This window comes from Punica granatum, chromosome 4 (assembly GCF_007655135.1).
Source record: "Punica granatum isolate Tunisia-2019 chromosome 4, ASM765513v2, whole genome shotgun sequence".
Classification (NCBI taxonomy): domain Eukaryota; kingdom Viridiplantae; phylum Streptophyta; class Magnoliopsida; order Myrtales; family Lythraceae; genus Punica; species Punica granatum.
Genome location: NC_045130.1, coordinates 22,525,273 through 22,540,010, shown reverse-complemented (window position 1 = coordinate 22,540,010; position 14,738 = coordinate 22,525,273). Strand labels below are relative to the sequence as shown.

The following is a 14,738-nucleotide window of genomic DNA, read 5'->3' as shown; positions in this document are numbered from 1 at the left end:
ATTCATTGCTCCCTACACTTCTTTGTCTCTAACCGTGGCCACAATATACGTGCATGACGGGAAGACTCGGGATCTAGGCGTGAGAGACCCAAAAGAGAGTCGGTTGTGTCAAGGGAAGCTCACGGCCGCCACCCTTGCAAGGGGGCCGAGAGGTCCCTTGACCCACCCAACGCCTTGGGGCTCTTAGCTTCGTGATGCCGTGTGTCTCCCGTGCATTATTCCTAAGATTATCATGAAATGAGCCAATGTTGTTTGTTGATTTTGTGTATATGATGTTCTTCGAGTGTCTCACATGTTCATTTGTGCGGATCGGGGTCGTGTCGACGTCGATTTAGTAAAATGTGTGTTATTATCACGTATGTGTTATTTGTTGCATGCGAGGGACGATTAGGAACGGTGTGAAAGACCCACCGAAACTCGAATTGAATCACCCGTGACCCTTTGGAGTCTCGATTGGCCTCTCCATCATTCCGAAGTCGATCCTTGGAATTGTTTGTGATTACGCTTCCCTTTAATTGTTGTCTATACGCTTATTACTTATTCCACATGTTAGACCCCGATATCACCCGCCAAAACCATAATCGAGACATGAAATAATAAATATCGAAGAATCTCACAAATGGGATAAACGAGACGTGTCATTCGGTTAATCAGATCACTTGGACTAAATAATTGGACAAATTGATTATAAAGTCGTAAACGCATCGATGGTTCATGGAATGGCGGGGATGCCCTTTTCCTTGAAAAGCCTACAATTTCAAAATGCCGAGTCGTGTAACACGAATAGAATTGATGTCTAGGAAGTACTCACGTGCCATGACTCGAGTCCGGGCCCGATTTGAGGCGGCCCGAGTCGGGGCACGAGAGTTCTTCTTAGACTCCTTCGTGTGACGCGATCTCCAATTTATACATGAACATTGAAATTTCATTATCCAATGGCATAATCGTCATTCCGTGATTCACCGATACCCTAGGCGTTAGGGAGCCGGAAACGCCTCGATCTATGGACGAAAAAGGGCTACCCGTCCGGGTACGAGTCTCATTCGCACGGCCCATTCCGTCCACTTTCGGTGTTTCTATCTTCCTATCGTAGATTCGATGGGGAGCATGTTATTTCAATTACAAAACATAAGGAACCGGACTAATCATATACCCGACCTAATCAAAGCCTAGATAATGGATAGGCGGAATGATAGATTCCAATCTAGAGTCAAAATACGAGTTTGGCTAATTCGGTGAAACCGCAGTGACACTTAACTGAATAAGAGTCTTAAAACAAACACACTTATGTAATTGGCTTAGAACCCCATTATAATCCACCATCTATGTTTGTCTAGGCTAGATACATTGTTTGCTAATCAACCCCGATTAATAACTGATTAAATCACGTACAGCCGACTTAATACACCACTTGTCTGTATCCACCGACGGTTGTCAGTTATTGCCTATATTGCGTCAGTTTTTTTATTAGTTTTCTTCTGTTTTGTCGTTGCATATGATAATTTATTGCGGTTCGGGCCCGAACCCATAGGTCACGTGTTGCACGGGGTCCAACGCCCCAAATCACCGAACACGAGGTCCAACGCCTCTTAACTCACCGAGAGCGTGCAACCCGAGTGCGGAATGGGATCTAGCCTCGATTCACCGTCACACTCCGAATGCGGCCTATGTGGAAGGCGGATTTGGATTGAGTGCGTGAAACGGGTTTAGATATCACCCGAGAGCTCGATAGGTCCATCGGATACAGTGAGAACCGACCGATTCTCCCAAAGACCGTTGGATCGATCGGACCCGACCCCCGGCTCTTCGAGCCCGCGTTGCCTTAATTTATTCATCGGTTATTCAAAATAGTCGGTAAGCCGGAGCGGAATATTGGCCCAATGCAAACCGATCGGGATCCATTTACTTATTCAGTTATACCTTGTAATTAGTTGAGAGAACATTGCGAGAACTTTATTTGTATATTCATTCATTCAATTGTAAGGATCCCCGATCGGCGTGCGAGAGGTCCGAGTGTCGAACCGGTCAAGTTCGTCTATCGCCACCTAAGGGTGAGTAAGCTTGGGTACTCGCGGTTTCGGTTCACGCAGGGAATCGACCATCACGGTTCGATGAACTGTAACTCTAAGATAGTGAACCGATTCCTCGACGCATAAGCCTACTCATCTTTCGGACTCTTGGCCCAACTTGATCAATTCATCGAATTTACGGTGTCAAAACGGGCGAGTCGAGCGCAACTCTAATTCATGCGGTAAATAAATAAAACGGTAAGCCTAGCAAGCTAGAGTACCAAAAGGGCGTGCGGGATATAGGCCCGCACGTAATAGAACCCCCGAATTCGGAATTTTTGGTTCCGTACGACCATTGCCTTAGCATTTAGGTGTACCCCGTACCCCTAGACCCGGGTAACTTGCTGGCCCTCGACCTTCGGGTCGTAAAGTAGCAAGTGGCGACTCCTTCTCACGTGCGTCCGTCGTGCGTCCCCGGGAAGGTGGACACTCCCAAGCCGCGTTTGCTTAGGCGCGCGCATGCGTGCCCCGACAAGATTAAATTCGGGTGCGCACAGAAGGGATCTCCACTTCGATTGGGAGGACTGCCTCCATGCCGTAGACCAAGGAATACGGAGTTGCCCCGGTTGAAGTTCGTATGGATGTTCGGTACGCCAAGAGTGCATAGGGGAGCATCTCGTGCCAATCCTTGTAGTTCACCGTCATTTTTTCGATGATCTTCTTGATGTTCTTATTCGCCGCCTCCACCGCACCGTTCATTTGGGGACGATATGGGGTGGAGTTGCGGTGTCAGATTTTGAATTGTGTACAGAGCTCGTCAATGACCTTGTTGTTTAGGTTCTTGGCGTTGTCCGTAATGATCGTCGCAGGGACCCCGTACCGGGCGATGACGTCGCGTTTGAGAAAACTGGCCACGGCTTTTGCGGTGACTGACTCGAGAGTGATGGCCTCGATCCATTTGGTGAAGTAATCGATTGCCACCAAGATAAACATGTGTCTGTTAGACGCTTTGGGGTTGATCGGGCCAATCACGTCCATCCCCCACATTGAGAATGGCCACGGGGCTGTCATAAGGCGTAGCTCGTTGGGTGGCGCTTTAATCTGATCGGCGTACACCTGGCATCGGTGGCAATGCCTGACGTGTTTTACACAATCAGTCTCCATGGTGGACCAATAATAGCCTAAGCGCATAATCTTTTTAGCGAGCATAAGGCCATTCATATGGGGTCCGCAATTTCCTCCATGCACTTCTTCCATAAGGCGTCGCGATTTGTGTTCGTCGATGCACCAGAGGAGCGTGGAATCGAAGGAACGGCGGTATAGTATCTCGCCGCTCAGGAAGTAGTGCATCGCGAGGCGTATGAGTGTCTTTCGATCGCGGCGATCGGCGAACGGGGGGTATTGGCCCGTTTGTAGGAAGTTCCTGATGTCTTCGTTCCACGGCTTCGCTTCGGACGCCTCAATCGCGTTGCAGTGGGCCGGGCCTTTGGCCATTTCGATTTCGAGAGGTTCGATGATGTTCCCCTCTGAGATGCTCGCCATAGACGCGAGTGTTGCGAGTGCGTCTGCGAATTGATTCTTTGCGCGCGGAGTGTAGGTGAATGAGATCTTCTCAAAGTTCTTCACCAATTCCTCAAGGTACTCGTGGTACGGGACTAACTTCGCGTCTTTCGTCTTCCATTGCCCCAGCGTTTGGAAGATTGTGAGCATGGAGTCACCGAATACCTCTAACTCCTTCACCTTGAAATCGATCGCCGCTTGCAAACCGAGGATGCACGCCTCGTACTCGGTCACATTATTGGTACTGGAGAAATCTACTTTTGCTGCGACCGGATAATGACGCCCATCAGGGGATATCAAAACTGCCCCAACTCCTGATCCCACGAAGTTGACAGCCCCGTTGAAGTACATCTTCCATGTTGGCTCCTCCTACTCTTCATCTACCTGGACGATCCCTTCATCCGGGAAGTCCGTGTTAATCGGCGTGTCGTCGTCGATCGGGAATTCTGCTAAGTGGTCGACAATTGCCTGCCCCTTGATAGACGTGCGGGGCACGTATTCTATGTCGTATTCCGTCAGCTGACAGCGCCATTTTGCGATGTTCCTCATGGAGGAGGGGCTATCGTGCAAATACCGCAAGGGATCCGCTTTTGATAGCAAGCGGATTGTGTGATAGAGCGTGTACTGTTGGAGTCTTTGCATGACCCATACCAACGCGCAACACATCTTCTCGATCTCCGGATAATTGGTCTCCCCCTCTGTGAACTTCTTGCTCAAGTAGTATATTGCCCTTTCCGTGCGCGTCGACTCGTCTTCTTGTCCTAGCATGCACCCTAAGGATTGTCGACTTACTGCGAGGTATAAAATGAGGGGCCGATCCGGCACGGGTGGTACCAATATCGGCGGTTGAATTAGGTAGGCCTTGATGGTGTCGAAGGCCTTCTGACACTCATGGTCCCACTCCATCGCTGCATTCTTGCGGAGCAAGCGAAAGAGCGGTTGACACTTATCCGTCAGGTTTGCGATGAAGCGCGCAATGTAATTCAATCGTCCCAAGAAGCCGCGCACCTCTCGAACCGTGGACGGCGGGAGAAGCTCTTTAATCGCCTTGACTTTGTCCGGATCCACTTCGATACCGCGCTCGCTGACCACGAACCCTAGCAGCTTTCCTGATCGGGCACCAAACGTGCATTTTGCCGGATTAAGCCGGAGCTTGTATTCTTTCAAGCGATCGAAAAGGTGCTTCAGGTTGATAAGGTGGTCTTCTCCCTCTTTGGACTTGGCGATCATGTCATCGACATATACCTCGACTTCTTTGTGCATCATGTCGTGGAACAGTGTGACGATAGCCCTCTGATAAATTGCCCCTGCGTTCTTGAGGCCGAAAGGCATAACGTGGTAGCAAAAGGTTCCCCACATCGTAGTGAACGTCGTCTTGAGTTTGTCCTTTTCGACCATCTGAATTTGATTGTATCCGGAGAAGCCGTCCATGAAAGAGAACTGGGCGTGGCGTGCCGTATTGTCGACTAGGACGTCGATGTGCGGCAAGGGGAAATTCTCCTTAGGGCTGGCTTTGTTGAGGTCTCGATAGTCGACGTAGACTCGGACCCTTCCGTCCTTCTTTTCCACTGGCACAATGTTTGCTACCCACTCAGAATAGTTGCAGACTTCGAGGAATCCCGCGTTGATCTGCTTGACGACTTCTTCCTTGATGCGGAGGAGAAGACTAGTTCGCTGTCGTCGAAACTATTGGCGCTTGGGCGGGAATTTCTCAGTGTCGAGTGAAAGGAAGTGCTCGACTATTGAGGGGTCTAAGCCGGGCATGTCATCGTAGGACCAGGCGAAGACCTCTTGATATTCCTTCAGGAAGTCGATCATCCGGGTTCGCTGCGTAGGGTCGAGTGCTATCCCAATCTTCAAGGTGCGGGGTTCTTCTTCGGTGCTCACGTTGATCGCCTTTGTCGGCTCGACCGAGGTGATTTGATGGTCCTCGAGGCGATGCAAACTCTCTTCTATCTCAGGCACTTGACTATCCTCGGGGAGCCCTTCCCCAAAGTATACGGGTTGGGGCTCACCGAGGCGCTCTTGGAATAGATTCGAATCGAAGTGTCGAGGACTTGGATTCGGGTGGAGCTTGGAAATTCGAGAGAATTGTCTTAGAAAATTTAAGTGCTGCGAAATAGAGAATAGGAAAAGGAGATGAAACGCGTGGGAATTCAAAAAATGCGTTAGAGATTTCATTGATAATGTGAACATGAAGCCATAATAGAAACCCCTCTCCCATCGTGTGGCGCATGGCTATGCCGACACGCGGGGAACATCTTATACATAGATAAGCCTTACGCATCGGCAATCACAGCCGAGTAGCGCGGGACTGAGGTCCAGTTGTCAAGCTCCTCATTTTCCTGCGCCAAGCGGATGCGAACCCCTGAAGGAATCTCCTCGGTGACGGCATACACGGCTGACAGAGCGGTAGGAGTGTCGTCGGAGTCCGAGGAAGGGCCGTCAGGGGTGCCCCCGATAGTGTGTGAAGGCCCGGGGAAGAAGTGGGATAGCGGGGGGACTGGAGTGCCCCTGTTGAGCCTCCCATAGTGTGCGGCGAGGCGGTGAAGATGATTGCCTCTGCGGGCTTCGATAATTTCATGACAGGAGGGGCGAAAGTCGAGTCCCCTCCTGTGCTTGTACTCCTCGATTTCAATAGGGCTGCTGATCCCTTGCCCGCGCGCCCCGAGACCGGTGCCAGGAATGTAGTTGTTGCGCAGGAGAACCTTCCCTACCATGCGATCGGCACGGGATGGTCCACTCTCTCCGTAGTCCCGGTTGATGGAGATGGTTTCAAACGAATGGAACGAGAGGTTTTCATCATCCCCGACGCTGATGTAGGGCACCGCCGTCTCCTTGTAGATGGCGAAGTCCTCCTCTCTTTTCACCATAATGAGCTTCTCCTCGACGATGAATTTTAGCCTTTGGTGCAGAGAAGAGGGGACGGCGCCGGCTGAGTGAATCCAGGGCCTCCCGAGCAATAGGCTGAACGCGTTCGGGATGTCGAGCACCTGGAACGTGATGCTGAACGAGCACGAGCCAACATCTATGAGGAGGTCGATCTCCCCGTTTACCTCCCTGCGTGAGCCGTCGAAGGCTCGGACCGTTGTTTTGCTCGGGCGGACTCGGTTGAGGTCCACGTTCATCTGCTTCAAGGTGGTCACCGGGCAAACGTTGAGCGCGGAACCGTTATCGATCATGACCCGGCCGATGATGTAGTTGTTGCATTTGCAGACGATGTGCAATGCCCACGAATGTGCCCAGCCTTCGGACGGGAGCTCGTCGTCCGAGAACGAGATGGAATTGGAGAAGATGGAACTGACAGTCTCCTCTATCCTGTCGGGAGGCGTTTCCTTCGAGATCTGTGCGGCAGTCAGTACCTCGAGGAGAGCTTCTCGGTGAGGTTCTGAGCCGAGGAGGAGGGCAAGCAATGAGATGTGGGCCGAGGACTTGGCCATTTGCTCGACCACTTTGTATTCGCTCGTCTTTATGATCTTCATGAATGCTTTGGCTTCCTCTTCGGTCACCCTCTTGGATGAAAAGGCGAGCTTTCGGGCGCTGCCCCAACTTCAATGGCGGGCGCCTTCCCTTTGTCCTTGGCTGCCAGGTTCTCGTACACCCGCCCCGAACTTGTCACCCTCATGACACTAAACTGCTGCTCGACACTCCCGACACTTCCTTCATAGGTCCAGGGGACCTTGCTGTCTGCAAACGGTTCTCGCGAGGGGATATCCACGACGAATGGAGCTGACGAGGCCATGTGCCCCGCGAATCCGATCGTGGGATCCTCGGGAGTGTAGTCGATCACGAAGGGAAGAGGGTTGTTCTGCGCGTCCTCGTCCCTCCCCAAGGCGCATACGGAGATCATGTTGATGGAAGGCCCCGAACTCGATCTATGATCCGGGAGGGGGTTGGCTTGCACATTCGGGGGCTTGACGGCGTTGAAGGTGAGCCTATTGCTGTCAATCCTCCTCTGGATCTCATCACGCAACTTCCAACAATTATCGAGAGTATGCCCCGGCGCGCCCCGATGATACTCGCAGCGCTTAGACTGATCTTGAGTGGACGGGTCAAAATTCGGGCCCGGGGATATCGGCTGAATCTGATTGCCCGCCAGGAGTTGCCGATATATATGAGAAAGGGGAGCAGGTAGAGGTGTGTATTGTTTGCAAGGTCGGTGTTGCGTGCCGCCGGCCTGTGGACCCTGCGAAGTAGGGTTCTGTTGCGCCGGTGGAGGAGCTCTCGACACCGGGGGCCTAGGTTGAGGGGGCTGAGCTGACGCGGGTGCGTAGTGGTCATACGATTGTGAGGTCATTGGCGAAGGGACCAGTGGGGCTGAGTAGTAAATGGACTGAGGCTGGTGCTGTGGGGGCAGAGGGAAGTAGGTAGGAGCGGTAGTCGGTGTGGTCGTGAGATTCACCGAATATTGCTGGGACGTCTGATGTGCCGTATTGACGGCATTAACAGAGACTTCTTTCCCTCTCCTTCCGCTGGAAGACGGCGACGTTGGCGGGGCCCTCCATCCTTCCGAGCTTGATTCCTAAGTCAAGCTTTTTGCCGGCCTCGATGAGGTCGGAGAACGAGGAAGTGTGGGCTAACAGGTGTGAATAATACACCCCTCTCAGTGTGGAGTGAAACAGCTGAATCTGATGCGCTTCACTTATCAGAGGGATGTGTTTCGCCGCCTGGGCACGCCACTTAGTAGCGTATTCCTCGAACCTTTGGCCACGCACCATCTCTTTTGTGCTCAGCTCCAGGAGGGTGGGAGGCGCTTCTGCGCAATATTGGTATTGGTCGATAAACTTCCGGGAGAGGTCTTCCCACGTCGGAATATCCTCGGCCTTCAGCGACATGAACCAATCGAGAGCAGATCCTGACAGGCTGTCTTGGAAGGAGTGGATAACAAACTCCTCGTACTCCCAATACTGTAGCATCTTTCCCCGATAATGGCGAAGGTGGTGTCGCGGATCCGTCGTGCCTTCGTAGGTCTTGAACTCCGGGATCCTGAACTTCGAGGGCAGCCGCATGCCCGGGAATAGACTACAGTCGCCGTAGCGTGCATCGGGTCGAGCATCACTCGCTTGTAGGGCTCGTATCGTCTCCTCCATTGGCTTCAATCTACATTCTTGTTCGGCGTCAGCCTCGGGGAAGAAGTGCATTGGTGAGGCGAACTAGGCCGCACGAGTCGACGTGCCTGGTTCGAGGAAGGTGGTGTTTATAGGGGGCGGTGCCTGGTAAGAGAGGCTGACATGGGGTTGTAGAGACGGGTACGGAGGAAGTTCCGCAGCTTGAGGGTGAGTCAGAGCAGGTGCACTTGATGCCGGGAAGACCATCGGTGGAGGCGCTGTATAGGCTGCGGCTGGGACCGGTATAGAGATAGGAGGAGGTGCGGACAGGGCCTGCTCCGAGGACAGGACTGTCGCCGGTGGAAGAGGGACGGCCGTGGGGGTCGGTGGTGGCGGATATGGGCTGGTGAAAGGGTGAGCCATGGACGTATGCAGTGTTGGTGGCGCGGGCACATCCATGTTCTCCGGGGCTTGAGTCGGTGGAACCCAAGGAGTCGGGTCGACTGTTGGCCCTTGTCCCGGTGGAGGCATGGAGCTCGAGGATGCACGGTTTGGTCCTCTAAGCAGGGCGAGCAGTTCCGCCATGTTTGCGGCCATTTGGTTGACCGTGCCCTCGAGTGCCGTGATGCGGGCTTGGTCATCGGAGGCGGATGATGTCAGTGAGACTGGTGGAAGGGGCGCCCCTGAAGACGTTGGGGGCGGGAGATGTGTTGGAGGGGCGCCCGAATAAGCCGGGAGTATGCCTGCGGGAGTCAGAGGTGGCGGAGCGTGTGCCGGGGGTGGTTGAGAATGAGTCGGGACCGGTGGATTGACTTTTTCGGAGATATGGACTCGTTCCTCTTCCGCCATCCTGAGAGGCTGACGAGTCGGGTAACGGTGGGACGCCAGTTGCGATCACCTAGATTCCAAGAGTGTGTAAGGGCAACGTCGACATTTTGAAATGATAAGTACGGAATAAGTAAAGGGACAAGATGTATGAGATGCATTGATGCAAATCGTAGCACGACTTCAAGGGATCCAGTTCAAGTTCTAATTGGACCGATTACGCGAGCACGAGCAAAGAAGTTTAAAGATGAACTCAACGGCCTAATTCAAGAGGTTCGGGCTCAAGCAAATTCGTGGAGGCCCATTGGACATGAATCACGTGATCCACAAAGATCCATCAACATTATTCAAGTTATCGAAGATTCTGGACAATGCTAAATTCAGCAAGTGTTTGAGGAAGCTTCTAGAATAGTTGATGATCAACAGAAGATAACATCAGATTTGTTTGAAATTTAAATCTCATAGAGATATTCTAGGGGTATTTAGATTTTAAATCTTTATAGATTATGTCATATCTCTATCGATATTCTTGGTTTTAATTTCCTTATCTATAGGAGGAGATATGACCAGATTAGGATTACTTTATGTCTATATATATTCATCTTAGTCAATTTTTAATAGGAAGGAACATTCAGAAAATTGTGAGAGTATTCTCTTTGGTTCTTGAAGAACTAATCGAACTTATCGGAAGTTTCCGTGGCGTTCGTCATCGACTTATCAAACGGCTTTCCACCACCGTTTGTGGCGTCTTCATCGACTTATCAAGCGGCTTTCCATTACCGTTTATGGCGTCTTCCTATATACAGAGGTTCTTGTTTCGCATTAAACAACGGGTTGAGGTCAGTTATACCAAGGTTCTTGTTTTTGTCGTAAACAACGGGTCGAGGGTTCGTCAATCAAATCTGATTGTGGAACGATCTTGGGTTCCTTTAGTTGTCGGGTCTCGTCATTCTTGGCGGGAATCGCATCATTTGGTATCAGAGCATCAGGCTCCAAATCGGGTTTATCCTATCCTTTTTGTTTCAATTTGCTAAGTTCCGCTTCGTCGAGTCTGTTCTTTGTGGATTGTTAGCAGCAAAAAAAAAAAAAACAGGGCTGAAAAAAAATCGGCAAAAAAAAATACAGAGCTGAAAAAAAAAAGAGCTGACAAAAAAAAAGATTTCGGCCAAAAAAATAAATACAGAGCTGAAACAAAAAAAGATCGAAAGAAAAGAAAGAAGACATCGTTGTCAATTTGATCCAAATTTTGTACCTCGGACCTCTAAAGTTGTTATTTCCCTTTCTTTGGATCTACATTGATTCTGATTCCATAATTTCATATAACATTCTGATATACTTCATTCTGGTTGCCTTTTCTCATGCTTCTTTTCTTCTTGAAATTTCCTTTGAACATTAATTTTCCTTGATAAGTTCTTGGTGAATTGTTGCTGGAAAATTTGGTGTTGTTTGTTTAGTTCCAAAAGAACTGAGAGAGAATTGTCGAGTGGAAAAAGGCAAGAGCGGTGAGAACATTAGAGAGTTAAAAGCCACATATTTTGTTGAGTGAAAACACGAGTGTAGAGTGATTCACTTTCTTGAGTGTAAACACGTAAGGGAGAGAATTGTGAGGTCCATTTTTTTTCTAACTTTATTTTGCAGCAATCATGTCTCACAACAGTGCTAAGAGTATTCCCGAAGGTGCTACGGAATTGGCTGATTCGAAAATACTTATAGAGGCCATGATGAGTGAGATGAGGCGTGTGATGAGGTTGGAGTTTGAGCAGTTTCATGAACGAATAGATATGATGGAGAATAAACGTGTGGAGCAGCCACAAAACGCTCCTAATGCACGTAGGAAGGAAAGAGTTCAACCGAGGGAAGTGAGGGTTGGTTTTGATGAAGATGATCGAGATTCAGTTGTTAGTAATATGAAACATGGAGGGCGGTTTAGAGAAGATAGGAATCGGGAAGACAAAAACTTGGGTAGTATTAAGATGAAATTCCCATCGTTCCAAAGAAAGAGTGATCCGGTGACATGCCCCCATTGGAGGACGTTTCCGAGGAGGAATATTTAGCTCCAGATGCATTAACATTGGTGGCAAGGAGAGCATTGAGCTTGCAAATAAAAGGAGTTGAAGAAATACAGCGGGAAAACATCTTTCACACTATGTGCTACATCAAAGACAAGGTATGTAGTGTGATTATAGATGATGGTAGTTGTACTAATGTCGCAAGCATAACAATGGTGGAAAAATTGGAACTACCCATGCTGAAGCACCCCAAGCCATACAAATTGCAATGGTTAAATGATAGTGGTGAAATAAGGGTGGACAAGCAGGTGTTAGTTGCATTTCGAATCGGTAAATACGAAGATGAAGTGTTGTGTGATGTAGTACCGATGCAAGCGGGACATTTGTTGCTAGGGCGTCCATGGCAATTTGATAGGCGTGTGAAGCATGACGGCTTTACGAACAAATACTCCTTTGTACTTAATCAACGATCAATCACTCTTGTACCATTGACTCCGCAGCAAGTATATGAGGATCAAGTGAGATTGCAAAAGGAGAGTGATCAAAAGAAAGAGAGTGAACAGAAGAAAAAGAGTGAAAATCAGAGAGAGGCCGAGAAAAATGAGAGAGAAAAAGAAAATCAAAATTCGGCCATTGAGAGAAAATCAGAGAGAAAACAAAAGAATTTTTATGCAAACATGGGAGAAATTAGGCGAACAATGTTTTTAAATCAGCCGATGATTGTACTTTTGTACAAAGAGGCATTTTTCAATACTAACGAACTTGATATCTCTCTTCCTAGTTCTGTTGTTTCTCTTTTGCAGGAGTATGAGGATGTCTTTCCCGATGAAACACCACATGGCTTACCTCCAATCCGAGGGATTGAACATCAAATTGATTTTGTTCCCGGTGCGACAATTCCAAACCGACCAGCTTATAGGAGCAATCCTGAGGAGACAAAGGAGCTTCAACGGCAGGTAAGTGAGTTGTTGGAGAAAGGGTACATGAGGGAAAGCATGAGTCCATGTGCTGTTCCAGTAATATTTGTACCTAAGAAGGATGGGACGTGGAGAATGTGCGTTGATTGCCGAGCAATCAACAACATAACGGTAAAGTATCGTCATCCTATTCCTCGTTTAGATGATATGTTAGATGAGCTACATGGTTCTAGTGTATTTTCTAAAATTGATTTAAAGAGTGGTTATCATCAGATTAGAATGAAAGAAGGAGATGAATGGAAAACTGCCTTTAAAACAAAATACGGTTTGTATGAATGGTTAGTTATGCCTTTTGGTTTGATTAATGCTCCAAGCACTTTTATGAGACTTATGAATCATGTTTTGCGTGAATTTATAGGTAGATTTGTGGTTGTCTACTTTGATGATATACTCGTTTATAGCAAAAACTTAGATGATCATAAGGTACATTTGAAATCTGTTTTAGATGTGTTTAGGAAGGAAAAGTTATTGGTGCATGAATCTCTTGGTGGAGGATTAATGGGACATTTGGGAATTGCAAAGACTTTAGCTATTTTGCAAGAACACTTCTATTGGCCACATATGAAAAGAGATGTTGAGAGAATTTGTGGTAGATGCATTACGTGTAGGCAAGGTAAATCCAGAGTGCAGCCTAACTGTTTGTATACTCCTTTACCAATTCCTAGTGAGCCTTGGATTGATATTTCAATAGATTTTGTGTTAGGATTACCTAGGACTAAACGTGGGAGAGATTCAATTTTTGTGGTTGTGGATAGATTTTCTAAGATGGCACACTTTATTCCATGTCACAAATCGGATGATGCCTCGCATGTTGCTGATTTGTTCTTTAGGGAGATTGTGAGGTTACATGGCATGCCTAGAACAATTGTTTCGGATAGAGATGCTAAGTTCTTGAGCTATTTTTGAAAGACTTTGTGGTGTAAGTTAGGTACTAAGCTGTTATTTTCTACTACTTGTCACCCACAAACTAATGGTCAAACGGAAGTAGTAAATAGAACTTTGTCTACTTTGTTGAGGGCAATCATAAAAAAAAACATTAAAACATGGGAAGAGTGTTTACCACATGTTGAGTTTGCTTATAACAGATCTGTTCATTCCGCTACTAAATTTTCACCATTTGAAGTTGTTTATGCATTTAATCCTTTAACTCCATTGGATTTATCTCCTTTACCTTTGACTGAGCATGTTAATTTAGATGGCAAAAAGAAAGCTGAATTTGTCAAGCAGATTCATGAGAAAACAAGACTCAACATTGAGCCAAAAACGGAGCAGTATACAAAACACGCCAACAAGGGCCGTCATAAGCTGATTTTTGAACCCGGAGATTGGGTTTGGTTGCATATGAGGAAAGAGAGATTTCCGGCGCAAAGACGTTCCAAACTGCTTCCAAGAGGAGATGGACCTTTTCAAGTCCTGGAGCGCATCAATGACAATGCTTATAAACTAGACTTACCTGGTGAGTACAATGTAAGTGCTACTTTTAATGTTTCTGATTTGCTTCCTTTTGATGTAGGTGATGATTTGAGGACAAATCCTTTTCAAGAGGAGGGGAATGATGCAAATCGTAGCACGACTTCAAGGGATCCAGTTCAAGTTCCAATTGGACCGATTACGCGAGCACGAGCAAAGAAGTTTAAAGATGAACTCAACGGCCTAATTCAAGAGGTTCGGGCTCAAGCAAATTCGTGGAGGCCCATTGGACATGAATCACGTGATCCACAAAGATCCATCAACATTATTCAAGTTATCGAAGATTCTGGACAATGCTAAATTCAGCAAGTGTTTGAGGAAGCTTCTAGAATAGTTGATGATCAACAGAAGATAACATCAGATTTGTTTGAAGTTTAAATCTCATAGAGATATTCTAGGGGTATTTAGATTTTAAATCTTTATAGATTATGTCATATCTCTATCGATATTCTTGGTTTTAATTTCCTTATCTATAGGAGGAGATATGACCAGATTAGGATTACTTTATGTCTATATATATTCATCTTAGTCAATTTTTAATAGGAAGGAACATTCAGAAAATTGTGAGAGTATTCTCTTTGGTTCTTGAAGAACTAATCGAACTTATCGGAAGTTTCCGTGGCGTTCGTCATCGACTTATCAAACGGCTTTCCACCACCGTTTGTGGCGTCTTCATCGACTTATCAAGCGGCTTTCCATTACCTGATGCGGACCTCACGAAGGATTGTGAAACCCGACAACCAACTTGAATCGATTCCCAGATCGCCAAACACAGATTTAGATAAAGAGGATTATTGACTCGTTGTTTATAGAGAAACAAGAACCAACAATATCAAGACA

At 47.8% G+C, this 14,738-nt stretch overlaps 1 protein-coding gene across 1 annotated transcript; it reads right to left on the bottom strand.

Moving 5' to 3' along the window:
• Window positions 1–8,722: 8,722 nt before the first annotated feature.
• Window positions 8,723–9,202, bottom strand: LOC116204234 (pollen-specific leucine-rich repeat extensin-like protein 1). Its single transcript, XM_031536315.1, has one exon. The coding sequence runs from the start codon at window positions 9,200–9,202 to the stop codon at window positions 8,723–8,725; it is 480 nt and encodes a 159-aa protein (XP_031392175.1).
• Between the last annotated feature and the right edge of the window lie 5,536 nt (window positions 9,203–14,738).

Coding starts and splice junctions, on each gene's coding strand:
- LOC116204234 (XM_031536315.1), bottom strand. CDS start 9,202: ATGGCGGAACTGCTCGCCCTGCTTAGAGGACCAAACCGTGCATCCTCG.